Source organism: Megalobrama amblycephala, linkage group LG16 (assembly GCF_018812025.1).
Source record: "Megalobrama amblycephala isolate DHTTF-2021 linkage group LG16, ASM1881202v1, whole genome shotgun sequence".
Taxonomy (NCBI): Eukaryota; Metazoa; Chordata; class Actinopteri; order Cypriniformes; family Xenocyprididae; genus Megalobrama; species Megalobrama amblycephala.
Genome location: NC_063059.1, coordinates 36,947,458 through 36,974,852, shown reverse-complemented (window position 1 = coordinate 36,974,852; position 27,395 = coordinate 36,947,458). Strand labels below are relative to the sequence as shown.

General features: G+C 35.3%; 2 protein-coding genes across 5 annotated transcripts in view; one reads left to right on the top strand and one right to left on the bottom strand.

Annotated features, from left to right (window-relative positions):
• Window positions 1-27,395, top strand: part of LOC125249057 (oocyte zinc finger protein XlCOF15-like) — a 95,478-nt gene that overhangs the window by 4,376 nt on the left and 63,707 nt on the right. The window lies entirely within an intron of this gene.
• clstn2b (calsyntenin 2b) overlaps window positions 1-27,395 on the bottom strand; it is a 91,629-nt gene that overhangs the window by 4,246 nt on the left and 59,988 nt on the right. For both annotated transcript variants that reach the window (XM_048161247.1, XM_048161248.1), the window contains exons 9-16: window positions 18,737-18,899; window positions 15,146-15,312; window positions 12,048-12,196; window positions 4,796-4,998; window positions 2,299-2,469; window positions 2,076-2,218; window positions 1,877-1,994; window positions 1,309-1,490 (exon numbers count right to left, since the gene is read on the bottom strand). In XM_048161247.1, coding sequence (XP_048017204.1) covers window positions 1,309-1,490; window positions 1,877-1,994; window positions 2,076-2,218; window positions 2,299-2,469; window positions 4,796-4,998; window positions 12,048-12,196; window positions 15,146-15,312; window positions 18,737-18,899 — 1,296 coding nt within the window. The remainder of the gene's footprint in view (window positions 1-1,308; window positions 1,491-1,876; window positions 1,995-2,075; window positions 2,219-2,298; window positions 2,470-4,795; window positions 4,999-12,047; window positions 12,197-15,145; window positions 15,313-18,736; window positions 18,900-27,395) is intronic.

The following is a 27,395-nucleotide window of genomic DNA, read 5'->3' as shown; positions in this document are numbered from 1 at the left end:
TTCATTCTCGTGTTACGCAGCACGTTTGAGCTTCTGCAAGAAGAAATGAGGTTCATTCTCGTGTTACGCAGCACGTTTGAGCTTCAGCAAGAACCAATGAGCTTCATTCTAGTGTTACGCAGCACGTTTGAGCTTCTGCAAGAACCAATGAGGTTCATTCTCGTGTTACGCAGCATGTTTGAGCTTCAGCAAGAACCAGTGAGCTTCATTCTCGTGTTACGCAGCACGTTTGAGCTTCAGCAAGAACCAATGAGGTTCATTCTCGTGTTACGCAGCACGTTTGAGCTTCAGCAAGAACCAGTGAGCTTCATTCTCGTGTTACGCAGCACGTTTGAGCTTCAGCAAGAACCAGTGAGCTTCATTCTAGTGTTACGCAGCACGTTTGAGCTTCTGCAAGAAGCAATGAGGTTCATTCTCGTGTTACGCAGCACGTTTGAGCTTCTGCAAGAAGCAATGAGGTTCATTCTCGTGTTACGCAGCACGTTTGAGCTTCAGCAAGAACCAGTGAGCTTCATTCTCGTGTTACGCAGCACGTTTGAGCTTCTGCAAGAAGCAATGAGGTTCATTCTCGTGTTACGCAGCACGTTTGAGCTTCAGCAAGAACCAATGAGCTTCATTCTCGTGTTACGCATCACGTTTGAACTTCCGCAAGAACCAATGAGGTTCATTCTCGTGTTACGCATCACGTTTGAACTTCCGCAAGAACCAATGAGGTTCATTCTCGTGTTACGCAGCACGTTTGAGCTTCAGCAGTTGGTAGCCGTCTATGGAGGGACAGAAATCTCTCAGATTTCATCAAAAAGATCTTCGTTTGTGTTCCAAAGATGAACGAAAGTCTTACATCTTTGGAACAACATGAAGGCGAGTAATGAATGACAGAATTTTCATTTTTGGGTGAACTAACCCTTTAACTCCTTCCAAAAAGAGGGAATAGTTAGGTTGGTTAGACTATTATTTAAGCACTAACCCTCAAATCTGTCATATACTAATATTCCGGTTTGTTCCAATCCAGGACCAACATGGAAATTGATTGAGAAAAATGTCCAACTTCATGGCAAAATCGTGGTCATCAGTTAGGATACTTGTTTGCTGATCTTGCACATAACTTCTTAGAAACTACAGTGTTCAGAGCAGTTGTTCAGCTCTAGCTCATTGTGTTACTTTGCTGTACACTCCTGTCAGCTGTAAAAACAAGTTTTTAGTTTTCATGGAGACTCGTGCATGCTGTGACAGTTTGACAGGCATCAACATTTTGGCAGCTTCTTTACATTATTATGTCTTGTGTTGGTTGTAGACGGTTTGTCTTACCTCTAGTGGGTTGACAGTGATGGAGAGAGAGGAGCCGTCACAGTCCGCTTGTTTCTCTGGCAGTGTGTGCGTGTGTACGTTGTCTTTGTTTTGTGGTTGGTTGAGGCGGTAAACACCCAGCAGCACCACCAGCAGGGCGGCGATACACACCACAATGACTGCAGTAGCAATGGTAGGTACAGCTGGAAAGACAATAAATGCATCTGAATCTAAGACCCAGATTTTGTCTCCAAACCAAACTCGGGTCTTCAGCCAACAGTTTAAATCCCTTCTGGCTAGCACGCTTCCCATAATGTTATGCATTAGGTCAGTAGGCAGAGAGTAGGCAGTCTTTAGTGGCTGTTCGTACACATGAAAGCAATCTGGTCGAATGCGTTTTCGACTACCTCTGGAAGTGGTCAAAAGTGGACAAGCTCAAAACATTTTATACCCCGTTTACGCCTGTATTTTTAGCGTCATCCACTTGTAATCCGATTGACCAGAATGCATCTTAATGATTTTATTATTGATTCTTTTCATAATATAATATTTACCTTATGTCAATATGAACACAATTACAGGCACTCACCTAAGCTGTAGTAGTTGTTAGATTCTATGACTGTAGGATGAATAATTTGCACGTATTTGGGCGGAGCCATCACATGATTGACATGTTGCATAGCTTCCTCACTGTGAAGGATGTTGACCTTGGAGAAAGATTGATAGAGAGCAACTTTAGTTCATAGATCAGAGTCATGTCTTAGTTAGTGTGGATGTTTGATTCTCACCTGTAATGTGTACTGATCGCTGGTGTAACGTCCATTGAGCTCAGAACAGGTGAGTCTGAAGGTGCGGACTGAATCAACAGCCTGGCGGTTCTGATAACGCACCTGTCTGATCACCTCTGTGTAGTGAGAAATAGAGTCTACACCTGAAACAGATGTAGAGGAAGAAAAATGTAAGGACTTTGTATTGAGAAAGACAAAAGTATGTTGAAGAATTTGTTTTTACCATATATGGACATGCCGGTGCTAGAGTTGGCGTATTCCAGGTGTTTGCCCAATAAGGCGCTGTGTTGCAGTTCAAGACTCTCTAGTCCCGCCCTTAACTCCTCCCCCAAGACCATGATGTCACAATAGTCCAGATTATGCGTGATTTCCTTCAATACACCTGAAATACGATCTACACATATACAAAGCGCTTTGAGTACCCAGAAAAGCACTATATAAATGTAACTAATTATTATTATTATTATTATTACAGATGAAACAAGTGGGTTATCTTCATGAATAATAATGAAAGGAAATCTCTCTCTCTTTCTCTACCATAATTCCCACAGTTTTCAAAAAATTTGATATAAAGTACATCTGGACTACATATGTGATGCTTTTTTGGTCCAAATTGTTATTTTTGGGTGATTTATTGTAGTATCTTTTTACAAAATGAACCTATTCTGAATTTTTATAGCATTTAATATCTCACTTATGCTTCTGTATGCAAATGACCTCTATTATGATTGGCTCACCATTATGTATCAGTGTAATTCATGCACAGTGCTGAATGCTGAATAGGTGTTGATAAATTAATGTTGCAAGTCATATGTTAGTATGTTCATTATATTTTGAAGCTTAATTTTTATAAATGTACACCAATCAAAAGTTTGGGGTTGGTAAGATTTCTTTAATGTTTTTGAAAGAAATTTTCAGCATCATTACCAGTTTTCAGTTTCACATGATCCTTCTGAAATCAATCTAATATGATGATTACTGCTCAACAAATCAATGCTGAAAACAGTTTTGCTCCTTCATATTTTTGTGGAAACTGTGATACATTTTTCAGGATTCTTTTATTAAGATTAGTTTACTTCAGAATTCAATTTTCCTGATAATTTACTCACCCCCATGTCATCCAAGATGTTCATGCCTTTCTTTCTTCAGTCGAAAAGAAATTATTCCAGGATTTTTCTTCATATAGTGGACTTCAGTAGGGTTCAATGGGTTGAAGGTCCAAATTGCAGTTTTCAATGTTTAAAGTTTCAAAGGGCTCTACATGATCCCAGCCGAGGAATAAGAGTCTTATCTAGCGGAAAAATTAAAATTTATATAAAATTTATATACTTTTTAACCACAAATGCTCATCTTGCACTGCTCTGTGATGCGCCACGCATTACATAATCACATTAGAAAGGTCATGTGTAGGTGGCAATACTGCGGTAGGGTGAAAAACGCCATCTTATTTTCTCCTCCAACTTCAAAATCATCTGACATTGTTGTTTTACCTTTTTTTTAGTCTTTGCACGTTTGCTTTGTAAACACTTGCTCGGTACTTTCACCTACATCAGGCTTGACCTTCCAACGTGATTACATAATGCGTGGCACATCACAGAGCAGTGCAAGATGAGCATTTGTGGTTAAAAGTATATACAATTTTTATTTTTTCTTTAGAAAATGACAGCTCGTTTTGCTAGATAAGACCATATTTCTTTGTCTGGGATCATGTAGAGCTCTTTGAAGCTGCATTGAACCCCAGTGAAGTCCACTATATGGAGAAAAATCCTGGAATGTTTTCTTCAGAAACCTTAATTTCTTTTTGACTGAAGAAAGAAAGACATGAACATCTTGGATGGCATGGGGGTGAGTAAATTATCAGGAAATTTTAATTCTGAAGTGAACTAATCCTTTAACAGACAGTTAAAAAAAAAAAAAAAAAATCTTTCGCAACATTACAATGTTTGTTTATACTGTCAATTTTAATCATTGTAATGCATTCTTGTTGAATAAAAGAGTTAATTTCATTTAAAAAAATCTTAGTGTATGTCTACATACTAGTGCTTAAAACTTTACTTGGAAAGAGCAAGGAAAATGTAGTATGGAAAACACATAAGCCCTAAGGATAATGGAGGAAGAGGCGTTTCAGATTTAGAAAAGCATCCTCATGAAAGACTCAAGAGTGAGGAAGGTGCAGTGAGCATCTGTCTTTTATGATTTATTAACATGTTTTTTGCATTTACTGTTGTTCTGTTGTTTGTCACCAAAACAGCATGACACCTGTGCCGTTTGTCAGTGAATAATGTGCTCTGTGCTGCGTTTGGGGGTTTTGTTTGTAGGTCGTTTTTTGTTGCAGAAATAGTTCACCCAAAAAGGAAAAATCTGTCATCATTTACTCACCCTCATGCCACTGACTTTCTTTCTTTTGTGCAACACCTAAAGTAAAGTTTAGCAGAATGTTTGGCTGCTGCTCTTTGTCACATCTGGTCAAGCTTCAAAAATTATGATAAATCACCATAAATTCGTGAGGTATATTCCAAATCTTCACTCACGTTATTTGCTGAAAATGTTGCCCTAACAAATCTCATTCTGGTATATAAAATATGGTAAATCAAGATTTGTTTTAAGCAGAACAATATGTAAATATGAGGTTTGTAACAACATGAGGGAGAGTAAAAGGTTTTTCAGAATTTTCTCATTAGGAGGAGAAAGGCGATTCTAGAAACAATTTTTCTCTGTACCTGTGTTTGTAGGTTCATCACTTTTTGTAACTGTGCTGATGATATGCAAATCTCTGAACAGGGATAGGCCTAGGGCAAGGTCGGAGGCGGGGATGGTCAGGTGCTCCGCCCCAGTGATCGTGATGCGTGGTTCACTGGGCTGTATTACCATGACAACTGCCTCAATATCAGGGACAGAAATACACACATCTTCTCCGAAACACCTGCAGAGATCAGAAACACAACAAAACAACCTTGCATATTTTAGATACACACTCAGGGTCCAAAATTAATGCACCAAATGCAATAGCCAAGTTTGGAGTTTGGAAACATTACTATTTTTAAAGTCCCGCTGAAATCAAAATTTTAGTTTTTTTTAGCTTTTAGTTTGAATATGTTAGCCTTAATGTTATGAATAAGCTGGTGTGTTCAAAAACAATGACAAAATTCACATTTAGCAGATATAAGCATTCAAAATGTAGTCTCTCACTTCCGCTAAAATGGATCACAAACTTTCCTGACATCGCCGCAGACTACAGCTTCTCATCAATCTTCTGTCCAATCAAATGCTCTCTAGAATTTGAAGTCCCGCCCCTCCTACACTATCAACAGACACTGATGCTGCGGCTGAAATCGGTTATTTTTTCACACATTTACTAGTTTCTACATGGTGAATGGCACATAGTGCATTATATAGAGGATAGGGGAACATTCAGTGTAAATATGCTTTCCATTGACGCGAATGAAGTCTGTTAGTGTCTCGTGAACTGCCGCTGCAGCTCTATAGATAGATAGATAGTACATACTGCAAAATATCTTTTCATGACAAGTAAGAAATATTTTGAGCTGGTAAATTTCCTCTGTTCACTTGACATTGGCAGATGTGGCATGAAGTTAATTTTGGATCCTGCACACACTCATTCAGAGGTGAAGACATATAAATAATACGAAGCATTAGACAGTGATTTGTTGAGTGTAAACATATGACTTGGAGCCGTTCCCAACTCATTACGGAGACTGCAGTAGCTGATAACTTAAAACAAAGAGAAAACCTACGCCTGGAGTGAATTAATAACACTTCAGCTTTCTTGAATCTTGCCGTAATTGGACTTAATAAGCTTAAAAGCAAAACACAAACTGTGTTTACTAGAATTAATTTACAACTCTAGTGATTTCACTGCCGTGAAGCAGCTGAACGACAGGAAGTAGGACGTTCCGCCCTCTCTAATTAAAGATGTTGTTTTTAATCCTGACGCAAACAAACACTCACATTCATCAAGACAGGAAATGAATGGAGGAAACCATCTGTGACTGAAGGTTTAGATACACTGAGGCTTGAAAAGATTAATCCACATTTCATTGTGAAACAGCAGTTTGCTAAAAGATACAGTAGGTTTAAACTATAATGTGATTACTTATTCTTTTAGAATATCTGACTACTGACTGATAACTAAACAAACTAGTTATATTGATGCATGCCACATGGCATCTTTAGCCCTATTTAGATGCTAATTATTTCTCAGGGTGATGTGTGTAGGACCTTTGCATGGATTTTCCATGATGAAATTCATGCATTCAAATGGCAATTGATTAATGAAGGATGAGGGCATTCTGCCATATATACAATACAAAAAACTTGTATTCCAAAAAGCTTGTTTCCACCACTGAATAAAAAATAATAAAGATAATTGTGACTTTTTATTTCGCAGTTCTGTCTTTTTTCTCAGAATTGCGTGATATAAACTCGCAGTTGTGAGTTGTAAAATCAGAATTACAAGATATAAACATACAACTGCGAGTTATAGTCAGAATTGCAAAATATAAACTTACAATTGCATGTTATTAAAGTCAGAATTGCAAGATATAAATTCACAATTGCAAGTTATAAAGTCAGCATTGCAAGATATAAACTTACAACTGCGAGTTATAGACAGAATTGCGAGATATAAACTTACAATTGCATGTTATAAAGTCAGAATTGTGAGATATAAACTTACAATTGCACGTTATAAAGTCAGAATTGCGAGATATAAACTTACAATTGCATATTATAAAGTCAGCATTACGAGATATAAACTTACAATTGCATGTTATAAAGTCAGAATTGTGAGATATAAACTTACAATTGCACGTTATAAAGTCAGAATTGCGAGATATAAACTTACAATTGCATGTTATAAAGTCAGAATTGTGAGATATAAACTTACAATTGCACGTTATAAAGTCAGAATTGCGAGATATAAACTTACAATTGCATGTTATAAAGTCAGAATTGTGAGATATAAACTTACAATTGCACGTTATAAAGTCAGAATTGCGAGATATAAACTTACAATTGCATATTATAAAGTCAGCATTACGAGATATAAACTTACAATTGCATGTTATAAAGTCAGAATTGTGAGATATAAACTTACAATTGCACGTTATAAAGTCAGAATTGCGAGATATAAACTTACAATTGCATATTATAAAGTCAGCATTACGAGATATAAACTTACAATTGCATGTTATAAAGTCAGAATTGTGAGATATAAACTTACAATTGCACGTTATAAAGTCAGAATTGTGAGATATAAACTTACAATTGCATATTATAAAGTCAGCATTACGAGATATAAACTTACAATTGCATGTTATAAAGTCAGAATTGTGAGATATAAACTTACAATTGCACGTTATAAAGTCAGAATTGCGAGATATAAACTTACAATTGCATGTTATAAAGTCAGAATTGTGAGATATAAACTTACAATTGCACGTTATAAAGTCAGAATTGCGAGATATAAACTTACAATTGCATGTTATAAAGTCAGAATTGTGAGATATAAACTTACAATTGCACGTTATAAAGTCAGAATTGCGAGATATAAACTTACAATTGCATATTATAAAGTCAGCATTACGAGATATAAACTTACAATTGCATGTTATAAAGTCAGAATTGTGAGATATAAACTTACAATTGCACGTTATAAAGTCAGAATTGCGAGATATAAACTTACAATTGCATATTATAAAGTCAGCATTACGAGATATAAACTTACAATTGCATGTTATAAAGTCAGAATTGTGAGATATAAACTTACAATTGCACGTTATAAAGTCAGAATTGCGAGATATAAACTTACAATTGCATATTATAAAGTCAGCATTACGAGATATAAACTTACAATTGCATGTTATAAAGTCAGAATTGTGAGATATAAACTTACAATTGCACGTTATAAAGTCAGAATTGCGAGATATAAACTTACAATTGCATGTTATAAAGTCAGAATTGTGAGATATAAACTTACAATTGCACGTTATAAAGTCAGAATTGCGAGATATAAACTTACAATTGCATGTTATAAAGTCAGAATTGTGAGATATAAACTTACAATTGCACGTTATAAAGTCAGAATTGCGAGATATAAACTTACAATTGCATATTATAAAGTCAGCATTACGAGATATAAACTTACAATTGCATGTTATAAAGTCAGAATTGTGAGATATAAACTTACAATTGCACGTTATAAAGTCAGAATTGCGAGATATAAACTTACAATTGCATGTTATAAAGTCAGCATTACGAGATATAAACTTACAATTGCATGTTATAAAGTCAGCATTGCGAGATATAAACTTACAATTGCATGTTATAAAGTCAGAACTGCGAGATATAAACTTAAAATAGCATGTTATAAAGTCAGCATTGTGAGATATAAACTTACAATTGCATGTTATAAAGTCAGCATTGTGAGATATAAACTTACAATTGCATGTTATAAAGTCAGAATTGTGAGATATAAACTTACAATTGCATGTTATAAAGTCAGCATTGTGAGATATAAACTTACAATTGCATGTTATAAAGTCAGCATTGTGAGATATAAACTTACAATTGCATGTTATAAAGTCAGAATTGTGAGATATAAACTTACAATTGCATGTTATAAAGTCAGAATTGCGAGATATAAACTTACAAAAGCATGTTATAAAGTCAGAACTGCGAGATATAAACTTAAAATAGCATGTTATAAAGTCAGCATTGTGAGATATAAACTTACAATTGCATGTTATAAAGTCAGCATTGTGAGATATAAACTTACAATTGCATGTTATAAAGTCAGAATTGTGAGATATAAACTTACAATTGCATGTTATAAAGTCAGAATTGTGAGATATAAACTTACAATTGCATGTTATAAAGTCAGAACTGCGAGATATAAACTTAAAATAGCATGTTATAAAGTCAGCATTGTGAGATATAAACTTACAATTGCATGTTATAAAATCAGCATTGTGAGATATAAACTTACAATTGCATGTTATAAAGTCAGAATTGTGAGATATAAACTTACAATTGCATGTTATAAAGTCAGCATTGTGAGATATAAACTTACAATTGCATGTTATAAAGTCAGCATTGTGAGATATAAACTTACAATTGCATGTTATAAAGTCAGCATTGTGAGATATAAACTTACAATTGCACGTTATAAAGTCAGAATTGCGAGATATAAACTTACAATTGCATATTATAAAGTCAGCATTACGAGATATAAACTTACAATTGCATGTTATAAAGTCAGAATTGTGAGATATAAACTTACAATTGCACGTTATAAAGTCAGAATTGCGAGATATAAACTTACAATTGCATATTATAAAGTCAGCATTGCGAGATATAAACTTACAATTGCATGTTATAAAGTCAGAACTGCGAGATATAAACTTAAAATAGCATGTTATAAAGTCAGCATTGTGAGATATAAACTTACAATTGCATGTTATAAAGTCAGCATTGTGAGATATAAACTTACAATTGCATGTTATAAAGTCAGAATTGTGAGATATAAACTTACAATTGCATGTTATAAAGTCAGCATTGTGAGATATAAACTTACAATTGCATGTTATAAAGTCAGCATTGTGAGATATAAACTTACAATTGCATGTTATAAAGTCAGAATTGTGAGATATAAACTTACAATTGCATGTTATAAAGTCAGAATTGCGAGATATAAACTTACAATTGCATGTTATAAAGTCAGAACTGCGAGATATAAACTTAAAATAGCATGTTATAAAGTCAGCATTGTGAGATATAAACTTACAATTGCATGTTATAAAGTCAGCATTGTGAGATATAAACTTACAATTGCATGTTATAAAGTCAGAATTGTGAGATATAAACTTACAATTGCATGTTATAAAGTCAGCATTGTGAGATATAAACTTACAATTGCATGTTATAAAGTCAGAACTGCGAGATATAAACTTAAAATAGCATGTTATAAAGTCAGCATTGTGAGATATAAACGTACAATTGCATGTTATAAAGTCAGCATTGTGAGATATAAACTTACAATTGCATGTTATAAAGTCAGAATTGTGAGATATAAACTTACAATTGCATGTTATAAAGTCAGCATTGTGAGATATAAACTTACAATTGCATGTTATAAAGTCAGCATTGTGAGATATAAACTTACAATTGCATGTTATAAAGTCAGAATTGCGAGATATAAACTTACAAAAGCATGTTATAAAGTCAGCATTGTGAGATATAAACTTACAATTGCATGTTATAAAGTCAGAATTGTGAGATAAACTTACAATTGTATGTTATAAAGTCAGAATTGTGAGATATAAACTTACAATTGCATGTTATAAAGTCAGCATTGTGAGATATAAACTTACAATTGCATGTTATAAAGTCAGAATTGTGAGATATAAACTTACAATTGCATGTTATAAAGTCAGCATTGTGAGATATAAACTTACAATTGCATGTTATAAAGTCAGAATTGCGAGCAATAAACTTACAATTGCGTGTTATAAAGTCAGCATTGCAAGATATAAACTTACAATTGCATTATAAAGTCAGAATTGTGAGATATAAACTTACAATAGCATGTTATAAAGTCAGAATTGCGAGATATAAACTTACAATTGCATGTTATAAAGTCAGAATTGCGAGATATTCACGAGCTATTTGAACTGAGGTGCTACAGTGATCTGTCACAACACATTAAAGAGCCACAAAACAATATTTATTGTTTCAATTTCTTTAAAAAATGCCAAAATTTGAGACTTCGTTTCATGTCAAAAGTAACCTACTCTGTCTTGTCTGTTGATGCGTTGTCAGTGTCCTCTTTGCTCCGCGATGTATTTTTCACTGCGTGAGAACATGATGTGTGGCGAGAGATCGGCATGGCTTGTCGGGCATAGCAACAGTAACTAAAGGGGGCGGGTCTTTGCGAACGGTCAATTGCAGGTTTATATCTCGTGACTGTGAGATAAAAAGTCGCAATTATCTTTTCTTTTTTTTTTAATTCCATGGCAGAAATAAGCTTCCATATATAGTTTCTCTTTTCCATAATTACTTTTCATGCCAAGTTGCTTTAATTCAGAGTCTTATAATTTGCTGTGCTATGTTGGTCACCTTAGCAAGCAATGTGTTAATTTTTTTGAAAAAATGAATGGTGTAAATTACATTTACAAACACAACACATGGTCGTGTCTTAATATAAGTCTGTCATCTGCATGGTAATGAGAGAAGCAAGCATACAATTATATGTCTTACTCATAGTAATATAATACTTATATAATTGCCTTTATTGTGTGTGTTTTAGCGTTGTATATGTGTGTGTGTTTTCTCATGCTAATTCCCTGTGGATCTTGCCAAAAGAACTCCGCCCACTGCCTGTCTCAAACCTCAGAGGGGCGGGTCATAATCCTCTAGGGGCTTATGCATATTCATGCACAGTTTTGAATAATCACAGGGTGCCGGTGGTTGTGCTTCTGCTCCAAAAACAAATCTCTCTGTCATTCTCTTTCCATTTCCCTGTCTGTACATAAAAATTAAACCTCCCTAAGCGTGGAATATGAATTATACAAGAACTGGAAAAGTGAAAAGGTTACAAGAAGAGTTAGTATCGCTCATACGCAGGGTTAGGGATTTGAACTAGACAGTAAGCAAGCAGCAATCTTTCAGAAAATGTACAAATCTAGTTACAAGTACTGTATTAATTTTTCTTACAACTATGTTATAAAACAGCTTCTGCTTATTGTTTTTCACAGTATGATACAGTTTTAATAACTTTTCCAGCCCTGAGCCGAGGCACAGATTAAAATTAAGCTCTTGTATGACTCTGGGATGTGAATCACAACGGTGTAACATTGAAATAAATGGTTTGATCATTCATAATGCCATATTTCAGAGCTAACATTCTAGTATTGTAGTTCAGAGATGAAATCTCATGAATATTTATGATCTTACTGCACTGCTGTTGAGATCCGAAGGTGACGCGCTCCCATAATGGGAAACTGCCGAGAGTTGATGTAGGAAACTTTCCTCAATGCGCCGTTCATCTGCTCCAGATCCTCGCCCTCCATCACCACCAGAGATTGAGCGGGATTCAAATGAAACTGGGAGAAATAGACACACAAAAACATACATTTAAAGTGTGTGCTTGAAGCAGACTTGTGCAAAATTCAGGATCAAAGAAATAGGCTGTGAATCTGAATTGAATTCACATTCTGCCCTGAATTGGAATTTGAATTAGAAAGAATGAATGGATGAGGAATTTACTGATTTCAAAGAAATTCAGTACAGGAACTGTAACAAGTGTTGCAACAGACATAACTATTACATAATGCATATTTATTTTGAATGCATTTTTAAATTGATTTCTAGTTATGTCTTGCTCCATATCATTTCATTGGCTAAATATGTTTCTTGTGTTTGTAGTGTAAAACATGCTCACACAGTAATGTCTGATTTGTAAGTCTTTTCAGTGAATCAGTCAAATGAATCAGCCTGTTTTTGAATTATTTTATTCTGTGTCCAGGAAAAGTCTGGAAAGTCATTGTTCAAAATATGTGGGAACCCTGCAAAAATGAATTATAATCTAATGTTTAACTACATTCCCCCTGTTATTGACTACAGTCCCCCTGGGGTTTAGAGAAACTGAATCCTTTGTCGCACCGTTTTCAGACTCTTTGAGAAAAGAGGTGATGTGCAATGTACAGTGGGTATGGAAAGTATTCAGACCCCCTTAAATTTTTCACTCTTTGTTATATTGCAGCCATTTGCTAAAATCATTTAAGTTCATTTTTTTTCCTCATTAATGTACACACAGCACCCCATATTGACAGAAAAACACAGAATTGTTGACATTTTTACAGATTTATTAAAAAAGAAAAACTGAAATATTACATGGTCCTAAGTATTCAGACCCTTTGCTCAGTATTTAGTAGAAGCACCCTTTTGATCTAATACAGCCATGAGTCTTTTTGGGAAAGATTTCACACCTGGATTTGAGGATCCTCTGCCATTCCCCCTTGCAGATCCTCTCCAGTTCTGTCAGGTTGGATGGTAAACGTTGGTGGACAGCCATTTTTAGGTCTCTCCAGAGATGCTCAATTGGGTTTAAGTCAGGGCTCTGGCTGGGCCATTCAAGAACAGTCACAGAGTTGTTGTGAAGCCACTCCTTCGTTATTTTAGCTGTGTGCTTAGGGTCATTGTCTTGTTGGAAGGTAAACCTTCGGCCCAGTCTGAGGTCCTGAGCACTCTGGAGAAGGTTTTCATCCAGGATATCCCTGTACTTGGCCGCATTCATCTTTCCCTCGATTGCAACCAGTCGTCCTGTCCCTGCAGCTGAAAAACACCCCCACAGCATGATGCTGCCACCACCATGCTTCACTGTTGGGACTGTATTGGACAGGTGATGAGCAGTGCCTGGTTTTCTCCACACATACCGCTTAGAATTAAGGCCAAAAAGTTCTATCTTGGTCTCATCAGACCAGAGAATCTTATTTCTCATCATCTTGGAGTCCTCAATGCGGGCTTTCATGTGTCTTGCACTGAGGAGAGGCTTCCGTCGGGCCACTCTGCCATAAAGCCCCGACTGGTGGAGGGCTGCAGTGATGGTTGACTTTCTACAACTTTCTTCCATCTCCCGACTGCATCTCTGGAGCTCAGCCACAGTGATCTTTGGGTTCTTCTTTACCTCTCTCACCAAGGCTCTTCTCCCCTGATAGCTCAGTTTGGCCGGACGGCCAGCTCTAGGAAGGGTTCTGGTCGTCCCAAACGTCTTCCATTTAAGGATTATGGAGACCACTGTGCTCTTAGGAGCCTTAAGTGCAGCAGAATTTTTTTGTAACCTTGGCCAGATCTGTGTCTTGCCACAATTCTGTCTCTGAGCTCTTCAGGCAGTTCCTTTGACCTCATGATTCTCATTTGCTCTAACATGCACTGTGAGCTGTAAGGTCTTATATAGACAGGTGTGTGGCTTTCCTAATCAAGTCCAATCAGTATAATCAAACACAGCTGGACTCAAATGAAGGTGTAGAACCATCTCAAGGATGATCAGAAGAAATGGACAGCACCTGAGTTAAATATATGAGTGTCACAGCAAAGGGTCTGAATACTTAGGACCATGTGATATTTCAGTTTTTCTTTTTTAATAAATCTGCAAACATGTCAACGATTCTGTGTTTTTCTGTCAATATGGGGTGCTGTGTGTACATTAATGAGGAAAAAAAAATGAACTTAAATGATTTTAGCACATGGCTGCAATATAACAAAGAGTGAAAAATTTAAGGGGGTCTGAATTCTTTCCGTACCCACTGTATATTATGAGAAAAAAAAGTTTTTTTTTTTTTTTTTTTTTTTTTTTTAACCTTGGATGCGTGTAAATTATTGTAGGAGACCTCCAAAACAAAATTAGGAACCTTTAAAATAGCATAACAGGGGCACTTTGATTTCAAATTCTGCGTCCTGTTTGGCACAGCAAGAATTGAACTGGAATTTTAAAGGCATTATCAAATTTGGCTCTGAATGAAGCACAATCCTCCTTTGAGCTTATAGTTTGATCAGACCACCTGAGTGAAGGAACACCTGTCACCTGTCGTCTGTCTCTCACTAACACTCTCTCTCTCTGTGTGTCTGTAAAACCTGCTTTCATTTGCTCCTCAAATCTTCCCTACAGCTTCTTGAACACAAAAGAACAGAACAGAGGAAAGCAAAGCGGAAAATGTGTGTACAGAAATATCTCTCCTTAAGTCTTGTCTCCTGGCTTTTTTCGTCTCTTCCTCACTCTTCCTTCAAAATACTGACTTTCTACTCTTATGGTTTCATGATAGACTATGGTAATCTTGTTTTCTATATTAATGCAAATAGACATACAGTACATTGAGGCTATGTCATTTCTCCAGCATGTGCATACCTTGAAATCAAATCTGTGACCTTGAATTACTAGTAAAGGCAAAAAATTTTATTCGCACTGCGCACTGGCTTCAAGCGCTGCTCATTAAATCAGATTCATAATGTTGAGTTTGTAGAGTCTGTTTTAGTTAGCGTTGTGTGTTTGAAACCTTTATCCTCGGTCCAAGGCTCTCCAGTGAAGTGATGTCCAGCCCTTCTTTGCAGGCCTGTAGGCAGGAGATGATCGTCTGGCTTTCAATCTTCCCCGGTCGTATCGTCAGTCCAGACAAACTGCCTCGGAAATACTGTGTAAACTTTGCTTTAGAGACCTCGCCACCTGCAAACGCAAACATAAATATAGATATGCTAACCTGATAATATCCTCCTAAACTTATGTTATTTCAATGCTTCTTGCATATAATTTAGTTTTTCATGACCATTCTTTACCCTCTGTCTGACAAATAGAATTAAATGCTCTGTTTTTGCTACTTTAAATGAATTAATACTCAACAAGGATGCATTAAATTGATCAAAAGTGACAGTAAAGACATTTGTAATATTATTTTTTTTACTTTTTATACATCAGAGAATCCTGAAAAATAATGTATCACATTTCCACAAAAATATGAAGCACACAACGTTTTCAACATTGATGATCAGAAATGTTTCTTGAGTATCAAATTGGCATACTAGAATGATTTCTGAAGGATCATGTGACACTGAAGACTGAAGTAATGATACTGAAAAATCAGGAATAAATCAAAATATATTCAAATAGAAAACAGTCATTATAAATTGTTATAATATTTCACAATATTACTGTTTTTTGTGAGCATAAGAGACTTCAAAAACATAAAAAAATTGTATTTTGAAGAGTGGTGTATGTAAATGAGCTTATGATGTTCAATAGAGTGATGGTTTCTGATTGGCCCATTTTTGCTGCCTAGTTTCCATAAATGGTCATGGTGGACTGGGGAGGAAGTTTGACTGAATTAATGTTAGCGTAGAGCTTTATTTTTATTTTATACTCTATTTAACCGTTTTATTTAAAAAAATAAAAAATCCACGTCCAAAAGGCACGTCTGAATTAAATTTAAACATATTATTCCATTTGTAGTAAGAAATAGGTGTTGTAGTCATTAAATATTCACTCTGTTATGTCCAAAGCTCTTTTTATTTGTTCTAGATCATTAGATGTAATGATTCCTTGGAAGCCTTTGGTTACTTTTGGAGGAGCCATCAAACAGAAACTCAGCCTGTTAAGTTATTGACGGATTGGGCAGCTGCCTTTAATTTCAGATGCAGCCATGGACACACACACTTTATTCATCACACATAACATATATAAAATAAATTTTGGCTTCAGTCAAGCTAGAGGTCTTCAGAAGCTGCATTGAAACGAAGCAATCATATGATTAAACCTATATTCACTGCTGAAGTTAGAGATAATGAGCAATTACCTGCACCTATCTGCTCTGTATGAGATGAGTTTGTGTGTAATGAAGCCTCTCTGAGTGTGTTTGTGATCAGGTGACAGTGAGATGAGATTCTGAGCCTCAGGCGATGGCATACTGATGTGTATCAGGTCGTTTTGTGTGTGTGGGTTTACATGGATATGGTTTATGGAGAAAATTGTCTCAGCAACTTTGGTTGAGACTTGAGGTTCAGCCTTGCTTTGATTCTCAAACAAACAGATCAATGTGTTACACATTTCAGGAGAAGAGTGAAATAGAGGTCTGCACTGTTAAGCCTGAACCTGACCCATCTGGTATTGTCAAGGTTTAATATGGAACCTGCCTGCATGCTTTTTTTTTAAGAGTGCTTTTATGGTGTTTTTTTTTTTCATTAATGCACATAATTGGTACGGTCAGTTTTAATATTATTTATATACTATTATAGTATTTATTCATATTTTGAATTAACACTTTTTTTCAGATTTTAATTGTATTTTAAATTTTTGTAATTTTATGTGCTGTTTTTATATATTTATGTGCTGTTTATATATATATATATATATATATATATACTTATTTATATATATATATATTTTTTTTAGTTTTAGTCATTTTAGTTCTATTTTTTTCAGGTAGTTGCCATTTCTAATTTTTTTAAAAGTTTAAAGGTGCCCTCGAATGGAAAATTGAATTTACCTTGGCATAGTTGAATAACGAGTTCAGTACATGGAAATGACATACAGTGAGTCTCAAACTCCATTGCTTCCTCCTTCTTATGTAAATCTCATTTGTTTAAAAGACCTCCGAAGAACAGGCGAATCTCAACATAACACCGTAACGTAACATTACGTAACAGTAGGGATCATTAATATGTACGCCCCCAATATTTGCATATACCAGCTCATGTTCAAGGCATTACACAAGGGCAGCTAGGATTAACGTCTGGATCTGCACAGCTGAATCATCAGACTAGGTATGCAAGCAAGAACAATAGTGAAAAATGGCAGATGGAGCGATAATAACTGACATGATCCATGATAACATGATATTTTTAGTGATATTTGTAAATTGTCTTTCTAAATGTTTGGTTAGCATGTTGCTAATGTACTGTTAAATGTGGTTAAAGTTACCATCGTTTCTTACTGTATTCACGGAGACAAGAGCCATCGCTATTTTCATTTTTTAAACACTTGCAGACTGTATAATGCATAAACACATCTTCATTCTTTATAAATCTCTCCAACAGTGTGTAATGTTAGCTTTAGTCACGGTGCACCATCAAACTCATTCAGAATCAAATGTAAACATCCAAATAAATACTATACTCACATGATCTGATGTGTGCATGCAGTATGCATGACGAACATCTTGTAAAGATCCATTTTGAGGGTTATATTAGATGTGTGAACTTTGTTTATGCTGTTTAAGGCAAGCGCGAGCTCCGGGGGTGGGGAGCGTGAGGAATTAAAGGGGCCGCAGCATGAATCGGTGCATATTTAATGATGCCCCAAAATAGACAGTTAAAAAAATTTATAAAAAACAATCTATGGGGTATTTTGAGCTGAAACTTCACAGACACATTCAGGGGGCACCTTAGACTTATATTACATCTTGTAAAAAAACGTTTGATGGCACCTTTAAGTTTAAGTTGTTAAAGTTATGATTTTCATCTAATATGTACACTTTATTTTAGCTTTGTTTCGATTAACAAGAACGATTTTAATAATTTTTAAAAAATATTTTAATATCGATACATATCGAAATATTTTTGACAATAATAGTATCTACTATAATCTATGTATACAAAGCATTGTACAACTGAACCAAAATCATGACCACTGAAACAATCGCTGAGAAACCATTATACCCCTCAAGCTCTCAAAATCTTAAAAGAGCAAATGTCCAGTCAGCTCTCACATCGCTTTTCCTTTGATTTCCTTCCACATGCACAAGTAATTTTTTTATGATTTGTCTCTCTCATATTGCTTTCATTATGAAACAAAGCCCAGAGACACAGAAAAGAGAGCATGGGCAGGTTAAGAGGTCAACTCTGTTTTTTGGAGCTGTTTTTTTGTTTGTTTGAGTTAGAAGATATGTTCTGAAAGAATGAGGAAAAAAAAAAAGTTTTCAAAAGCAAAAGAAAGAAAGTTTGTTTAGCAGAAGAATTATTCATTGTGGATTTGCATGCTGTGAGAATTTATATTTCTATGTTGAATTTAAATGATCTCTAGAGCATGTTTTGAAGAATAACCCAGACTTTCCAAAGTCACATGCATATTGACCACACCCACATTCCATTCCTCTGACCTTGCCAGCAGGCTCCTACAGTCAGCTGCACGTCAATCTGAGAGGAGTGGATGGGCCAGTCATCTGTTACCAAGTAAGGGTCGTAGGTCACGCCGTCCACATATAGAGTCACCACTGGGAAGTCGACGCTGATGACGTAATAATGCCACTCCTTATCACAGATCTGAGAGAAAGAGACAAAGAATTTCACAATATCAGCATGATTTTTTGTAAATAAAAGCACATACGGGCAGCCTAGGGGGATTTCCACATATCTTTTGTTTTTTATTTTTGCTTCAGAGTCAAGAAAATTGAAACAATGACTGTTAGTTTTATGTAACTTGACTGCAGAGTGCCACAACTAATTTTTTTTTCCACTAAGCTTATTGGAATGCTTTCTGGTATTCATATCTCAACTTAAAACCTACTTGTTTACCCAATACTATCAGTCATAACATGTTCTTTAGACACTCTCCTAATCCTATATTACCAGCTGTAATTCTCTCTGAATATTTTTGTTCAGTGTATTTATGTTGTTACTTATTGTCTCTGTCCTCTATCCACTATCCTCTTTCTGTTGTTGCTTAACACTGTTATGTATCTCTGTTTTCTGTATTACAAAATTGTACCATGATATGCAACTGCAATCATCTTTATCTCTGGACTGGGCAAATGTCTATTGTCCACTTAATTGATCATAATAACATAATAACTCACCTGTGTGTGTATATATATATATATATATATATATATATATATATATATATATATATACACAGTACAGTCCAAAAGTTTGGAACCACTAAGATTTTTAATGTTTTTAAAAGAAGTTTCGTCTGCTCACCAAGGCTACATTTATTTAATTAAAAATACAGTAAAAAACAGTAATATTGTGAAATATTATTACAATTTAAAATAACTATGTACTATTTAAATATATTTGACAAATTAATTTATTCCTGTGATGCAAAGCTGAATTTTCAGCATCGTTACTCCAGTCTTCAGTGTCACATGATCCTTCAGAAATCATTCTAATATGCTGATTTGCTGCTCAATAAACATTTATGATTATTTTCAATGTTGAAAACAGTTGTGTACTTTTTTTTCAAGATTCCTTGATGAATAGAAAGTTCAAAAGAACAGCATTTATCTGAAATACAAAGCTTCTGTAGCATTATACACTACCGTTCAAAAGTTTGGGGTCAGTAAGAATTTTTATTTTTATTTTTTTGAAAAGAAATTAAAGAAATGAATACTTTTATTCAGCAAGGATGCATTAAATCAATCAAAAGTGGCAGTAAAGACATTTATAATGTTACAAAAGATTAGATTTCAGATAAACACTGTTCTTTTGAACTTTCTATTCATCAAATAATCCTGAAAAAAAATATTGTACACAAATATTTTGTACAATTGTACACATTAAATGTTTCTTGAGCAGCAGATCAGCATATTAGAATGATTTCTGAAGGATCATGTGACACTGAAGACTGGAGTAATGATGCTGAAAATTCAGCTTTGCATCACAGGAATAAATTACTTTGTGAAATATATTCAAATAGAAAACAGTTATTTTAAATTGTAATAATATTTCACAATATTACTGTTTTTTTACTGTATTTTTAATTAAATAAATGTAGCCTTGGTGAGCAGACGAAACTTCTTTTAAAAACATTAAAAATCTTAGTGGTTCCAAACTTTTGGACTGTACTCTATATAGTGCTTTATACAATACAGGTTGTTTCAAAGCAGCTTCACAGTAATAAACAGGAAAATAACAGAATCAATTATGCAGATTTGAGACATTCAAATTCTGCTGTAAAGCAGTCAATAGCTGTGTAAAGTTAAAGGGTTAGTTTACCCAAAAATGAAAATAATGTCATTTATTACTCACCCTCATGTTGTTCTACACCCCTAAGACCTTCGTTCATCTTCATCTTCGTTCATCTAACACAAATTAAGATATTTTTGATGAAATCCGATGGCTCAGTGAGGCCTGCATAGACAGCAATGGTACTTCCTCTCTTAAGATCCATAAACCACTGTAGTCACATGAACTGATTTAAATATGTTTTGAGTACCTTTATGGATTTTGAGAGAGGAAGTACCATTGCTGTCTATGGAGGCCTCACTGAGCCATCGGATTTCAACAAAAAAATCTTAATTTGTGTTCTGGAGATGATCAAAGGTCTTACGGGTGTTGAACAACATGAGGGTGAGTAATAAATGACACTTTTTTTCATTTTTGGGTGAACTAACCCTTTAACCCTTTAAGACCGGATGGAGCGTCGGCGCTCCCGTTTGCATGTCTCTCTTTAAGAGCCGATAAAAATTGAATCCATATAGGTAGCAAAAAAATTATTTTTGCATACAAAACCAGAGACTTTAAATGTTCATATCAAGCCTCCAACATGCTTATGTTGCGTTGTTTTCACCTTATAATGAGTCGGAATAATATGCGTTTACAACAAAAACAGCACAGCCGCTAACTGAATACAAATATGTATATTTCACATGCTCATAACTTCATGAAAAATGCACGGATCATAAAAAATGGCACATCAATATTTAAAGCAGATTCTCAAGATTAAAATGAATTTGAAAATATATAATATATAATATATACATTATATATTCGTTGATCACAAGATATTAAACAGGAAATGATTTAACATACTTGGCTAAAAACATGTCTCTCATCTTTCAGGGATGAAGTGTGTATCCAATGTTCCTGGACACATCCATGTACGTTTTCCAACGTGGAATAACACAAATAGATATCATTTTAAAGCTTAGAATCTCATCTTTTTAATGCATCTAACCATTTTAAAAAAACTCCTAATAAGTGCTGAGAAGCACCTCTAAACCTGAGCTTACCGCCCGTTGGCGCCACCTGGCTGCGGAAAAAATAAACAACAATTTTTTTAAACTATCCTTTATGCTATCACCACAAAATTTGAACCAGATGCAGCTCACATATAGGAGAGCATCACCAAAAAATAATTTTTATCCGATCTTATTGCGTTCCTGAGTTATTCCATGTCATATAAAAAAAAAGAAAAATTATTGAAAAAAAGTTATATATTTTTTTTATTTTATCAGCTGTTTCTCAGCAAAAAAATGTCCAAATGTAATGTAATTTATATTTTCTTAAAACTTAAAAAGTGTTCTATGAAATGATACCTACCTTTTGACTCTCCTTGCTACACTTTTGGAGTTATGAGTCTTTACTTTTGTGTGTGTCGCTCAGAAAAAAAAAAACTCTAAAAAAGCATTCAGGTCATAAGGCCAATTCACACCACACCGACAAACGCCAACAAACACCAACAAACGCCAACGAACAAGTTGGCCGTCGTCGGGGCGGTGTGAATTGGCCTTTAAAGGGTTAATCATCAATTATGAAACAAGTTCAATTCAGTTATAAAGCGTCACTGCAGAAGACAATTGTGTTGTTATTCAGCTCATTTGCATATAATTTGCATTATATTTCAGTCAAAACAAGGTATTTAAGAAGGCAGAATAGTTTTTCGCCTCCTGTTCAGACCAGATATTGTGTGTGGAGTGCTCTTATGATGACTTAATATACCGTCTAGGTAGGCAGCTGGCTAGTTATTATGTAACATCTCCTCTGATTAGGCTTCTCTTTTCTCATCCCTTGCATTTCTTTTCTCTCTAAATCTGTTCTTTCTTTTATAATTGTCTTTTATAACATTCTCCAGTTCTTCCTTAATAATCCCACCGATGCTCATCACGAGAAAGAAAAGCGAGGAAGGTGTAGAGGTGGGTGGAACTGGTGAAGGGAGTCCAGGAGAGATTGATGACATTAGTGTGTGAAGAGACTCTGACAAGCCGTGAAGGAATGAGGGTCCAAACTCAAAGAAAACCATTGGCCTCTGTAAGAAAAGTCTGAAGCAGAGGTAACTAGATCTTCTGAAGAAAATGTGAGTGGTGTTTGCCCATGCAAAACATGTGGCATGATGCTAAAGGGGTTGTGGGTGGTTGCCAGGGTGTTGCTATGCAGTTGCTAAGATGTTCTTTGTGGTTGCTAGGGTGTTTTGGCCCAAGTTAAAAGATCTCTAGTTAAATGATTAGTTCACTTTAAAATTAAAAATTAGCCCAAGCTTTATTCACCCTAAAGCCAGGTGTATATGACTTTCTTCTTTCTGATGAACGCAATCTGAGTTATATTAATAAATATCCTGACGCATCCGAGCTTTATAATGGCAGTGAATGGGAAACGAGTATGAAGCTCAAGAAAGTGTCTCCATCTATTATAAACGTACTCCAGGGGGGCTTCTGAAGTGAAGCGATGCATTTGTGTAAGAAAAATATCCATATTTAACATGTTATAAAGTAAAATATCTAGCTTCCGCCAGACCACTTCTGTACTGATTTGGTCCTGTTCACTATCACAACTTGACTTGTGTAAAATGTAAACAAGCTTTTTGTTTTTGCACTGTACACATACTGTGAATTCTTTTTATGTAATGTTTTTCATGGTGCTTTAGTGTGCGTAAATTTATGAATTATATGGGCTATATGGGATATCTCATGGTTTATATGGCTTATTTTTAATAGTTTAGTTGTAGTTAACAATACCAAAACACTATCCCTATCTATGATCAGTAGTAGTAAATTAATGGTAAACCTTGACTTAGCAAATAGGCTACATTTAATGCCTCTGAAATGCTTCATTAGCTGCATCTCATTTTGAAGGCTGCATCCTTCAGAGGTTGCATTTGAAGGCTGCATACCTCATTAAGGTGGGCTCATTTAAGAAAAGTAACCATTAGATTGCAAAGTAAGAAAGAAATTACAGTATTTTACACTTCACAAGGAAGAAGTTAATTTACTTAAAAAAGTCATCCTTGATGATGCATGCAGCCTTCAAAGGTGACCACTGGAGGACGCAGCCTTCAAAGTGAAACGCATCTATTGTTATCATGAATTTGCTTTGTTTTTTGTGCTCTAGCACAGTGATGATGGGAATATCTGTCTCTGTTTGGCCCATTTGGACCGCTGCCACTCATAAGCACACGGTAGCAGACGGTTTCTGCTCGCTCTGTCACACACAGTGTGTGTTTGTGTATTTGTGTGTCTGGCAGGCGGTCGGGGTCGTAGAGTCTAGTGGAACTGATTGTTACACCCTCACACGAAACGGCTGTGAGAAACCATCAGACACTTCTCATCTTCACTACATCTTCCTCCTGCACCTGAAATCTCACCATCCGTCTTCCTTTTCTCACTTCTTCTCACTGTCTCACTCTCTACTACCAAATTGAAGCTCCCCTCCAGTCCTCATTTTTCCTTTCCCACAATGCACCATTACCGCTACAGCTCCCCAGTTTCAGAGTCAGATCTGCAGAGAAAGGACTTACAAGATCATATAAAAAGAGTTGAATGTCACTGTTGTGGAAATTTTAATTTTTCATATGCTTTAACCTGTATTCTTGTGAAATATGATGCTTATGGAACATGATATGATGCTGGCTTCATTGGTAATGTTTAACATAGTGTTAACATAGATGTTAGAAATAGAAAGAGCAAGATATGGTATGGGGACATGCAAGATGTATGTTAAAAAACATGTCTGTGCTAACAATGTGTGGAAAGTTACAGCCACTAAGGGATGTTCCAAATATGGTAAAAGGACAGAGGCTTCGGCCTTGGAGGTTAGAGATATAAAAGTGAGGGGAAGCTTTCGTTCTGGGTCTTACACTCTGCAGCTACTTGTGTTTCTGTATGACCTGTCTGACCTTTCTTGCAAGAAATAAAAGCTTTAAAGACAATTGGACGTGTTTGTCTCTTATGCAGTAGAGTCGGAGTTGATTTTTTGCCACAACAGTCACAATGTCAAAAAATATATCCAGGTCATATTTTAATAAATATATATTAGAGATGCACCGATACTATATCTGCCGATATATATTGGACATGCATTTTGAGATATTCATCTCTCTCTATAAAAAAAAACTATAATTCTAACTGTTTTCATATAAATTAAACACATTTTCCAACCAGAATTCTCATTATGGTAATTCGTCTGCATGTTTTTGTAAATGTCATTAATATGGCTTGCAATATTTTTGCCTGGCGAATGATAAAATGGATGAAGAAAACAACAACACCCTAGCAACTACGGCTGGGTAAAAAATATCGATTTCTCGATTTTAATTGATTCTCGTTTTTACGAACCGATATCGATTCTTAAATCACAAGAATCGATTAGTCTAATCTGTTTTCAGTTGATGAATGAGCAGAATATGTAGCACTTCCCATCCAATAATTTGCAATAATCTTTGTGCTTTATTACTTTTGATTTGAAGCAAAGTCTCAGATTTCAGATGACGTCCATCTGATTATGAGATTCAAAAAATAATACTGTTTTGGCGCTGTTTAATGTGGCGTGACAAAGAGAACCAGCAGCACGAGCGCATGTGATCATCCTCTCCTCTGCTTTAATACCAGTTACAGCGCGAAATAAACATGCATGAACATCTGAAGGTATGTTAAAAGATACAGTACAACTTACTGAAATCCGTATCATGTCTCGTGTAATCGCTCAATCAGTGTTTCAACCTTGGAAAGGCTTGTAAACAATGTCACATAATGTCACATTTACCTCAGAAAAACATATTCAGTGACCATAAACTCATTAGTCAGCTAGAAAAATGAACTCTAGAAAGCAACATTCTGATAAATATAGCTATGCAGTTACATATTCATTATAATGTTCTTCAATATTTAATGCATGTTTGAATAAATCAGTTATGACAGCCGCGATTTAAATGTTTATTTTCGAATTGGAGTTGAGACATTTTTTTTCCTCTAGAAAATTGGCATGTACTGTAACTGAAATTCTACATCCAAAATAATCGATATCGAATCGAAATCATAATCGAATCAAAAGCACGTGAATAGTAATCGAATCAAATCGTGAAAATTGTGTCAATACCCAGCCCTACTAGCAACCATACAGAAGCACACCCTGGCAACTGACTAAAACACCCTAGCATCTTATCTTTTTTTAATTTAAATATTTAAATATAAATAAAATCAATTAATTATTATAAATGAAAGGCAATATGACAAGTACTACCATGACATATACTTGTTGAAATATACTCAATAATAATAATAAAATAAAAATGTAAATATTATAATAATAATAATATTTTTTGCATTACAGTCAGGAGAATTATGAAATATTAAAAAAAAAAAATTGATGTACAAAAACAGGCTTCATTTTTTAAATGCAAAATATGTTCTTGACAGGCATCATGAGATTCAGCCAGAGCGAGTTTTTTTTTTTTTTTATCAATTTCTTCCCTCTTTGAACATAGGTCATCTCTCTGTGTTCTTATTATGAATAAATTGATTTCTTTTCATTAAATTTCACTTTTATACTCTCTTTGTATTCATCTTGTATTCCATTCAGTGCTTTCCAACCTCTCTGTGTCTCTGGGCAGACATTGATTTTCTGCAGGGATGTGTGTGTGAATGTGAGAATCTGTGGTTGCGGACAGCAGTAGTGGCATTCAATCCTGTAAACTGTAGTTTTACATCTAGCACACATTTTACTGTGGTTTACGATTTTATATATACAGTACAGAAAACCAGTAGGTTCTGCGAATTCCTCCATGCTAGGACGAGCACACAGCGTGTCCACAGGATCTCTTCAGAGCAGAGCACCTTACTGTGATATTTTCTCTGTGTGTGTTCGGTAAATGCACAGCGCTCAATCGATAGAGGTGCTAAAAGACTTATAGCCGCACTAAGCCAAAGTCCACTTAATAGTAAGGCAATTTATCAAAAAGAGAGTGAGCGAGAGAGGTAGAAAGAGACAGGTAGAGAGAAAGCATTTTTTTTTTCAATTGCTCAAAAGCTGTAAGTACACTGGGCTACTGCAGAGCTATTGTGTATCTCACATCTGTGTGAATCGTCTGTTTGTCTTTTTTCTATCCATTTTGCCCCTATTTCAGCAACTGTCTATTACCTATTTACCGGTCTCTGAGATGGTGCAATTTCAGAGTTTTTTCTCTCACGTTTGGTTCTTCAAACATGACAAACTGTGTCTCTGAACACTTAAGAGACAAGAGCCATCTCAACACGTGCCTCACAGCTGTTGTCAAGGGTGAGTGCCGTATAATGAATAGAAACTCAAAATACCCCATAGATTTTTTTTAATTAATTTTTTTAACTGCCTATTTTGGGGCATAATTAGAAATGCGCCGATTCAGGCTGCGGCCCCTTTAATTGCTCACGCTCCCCGCCCCCGAGCTCTTGACTATAATACAGTGCATAAACAAAGTTCACACAGCTAATATATCCCTAAAAATGGATCTTTACAAGATGTTCATCATGCATGTTGCATGCATGCATCGGATCATGTGAGTGTAGTATTTATTTGGATGTTTACATTTGATTCTGAATGAGTTTGAGGCTATGCTCCGTGGCTAACGGGCTAAAGCTAACATTACACACTGTTGGAGAGATTTATAAAGAATGAAGTTGTGTTTATGAATTATACAGACTGCAAGTGTTTAACAATGAAAATAGCGATGGCTCTTGTCTCCGTGAATACAGTAATGAACGATAGTAACTTTAACCACATTTAACAGTACATTAGCAACATGCTAACCAAACATTTAGAAAGACAATTTACAAATATCACTAAAAA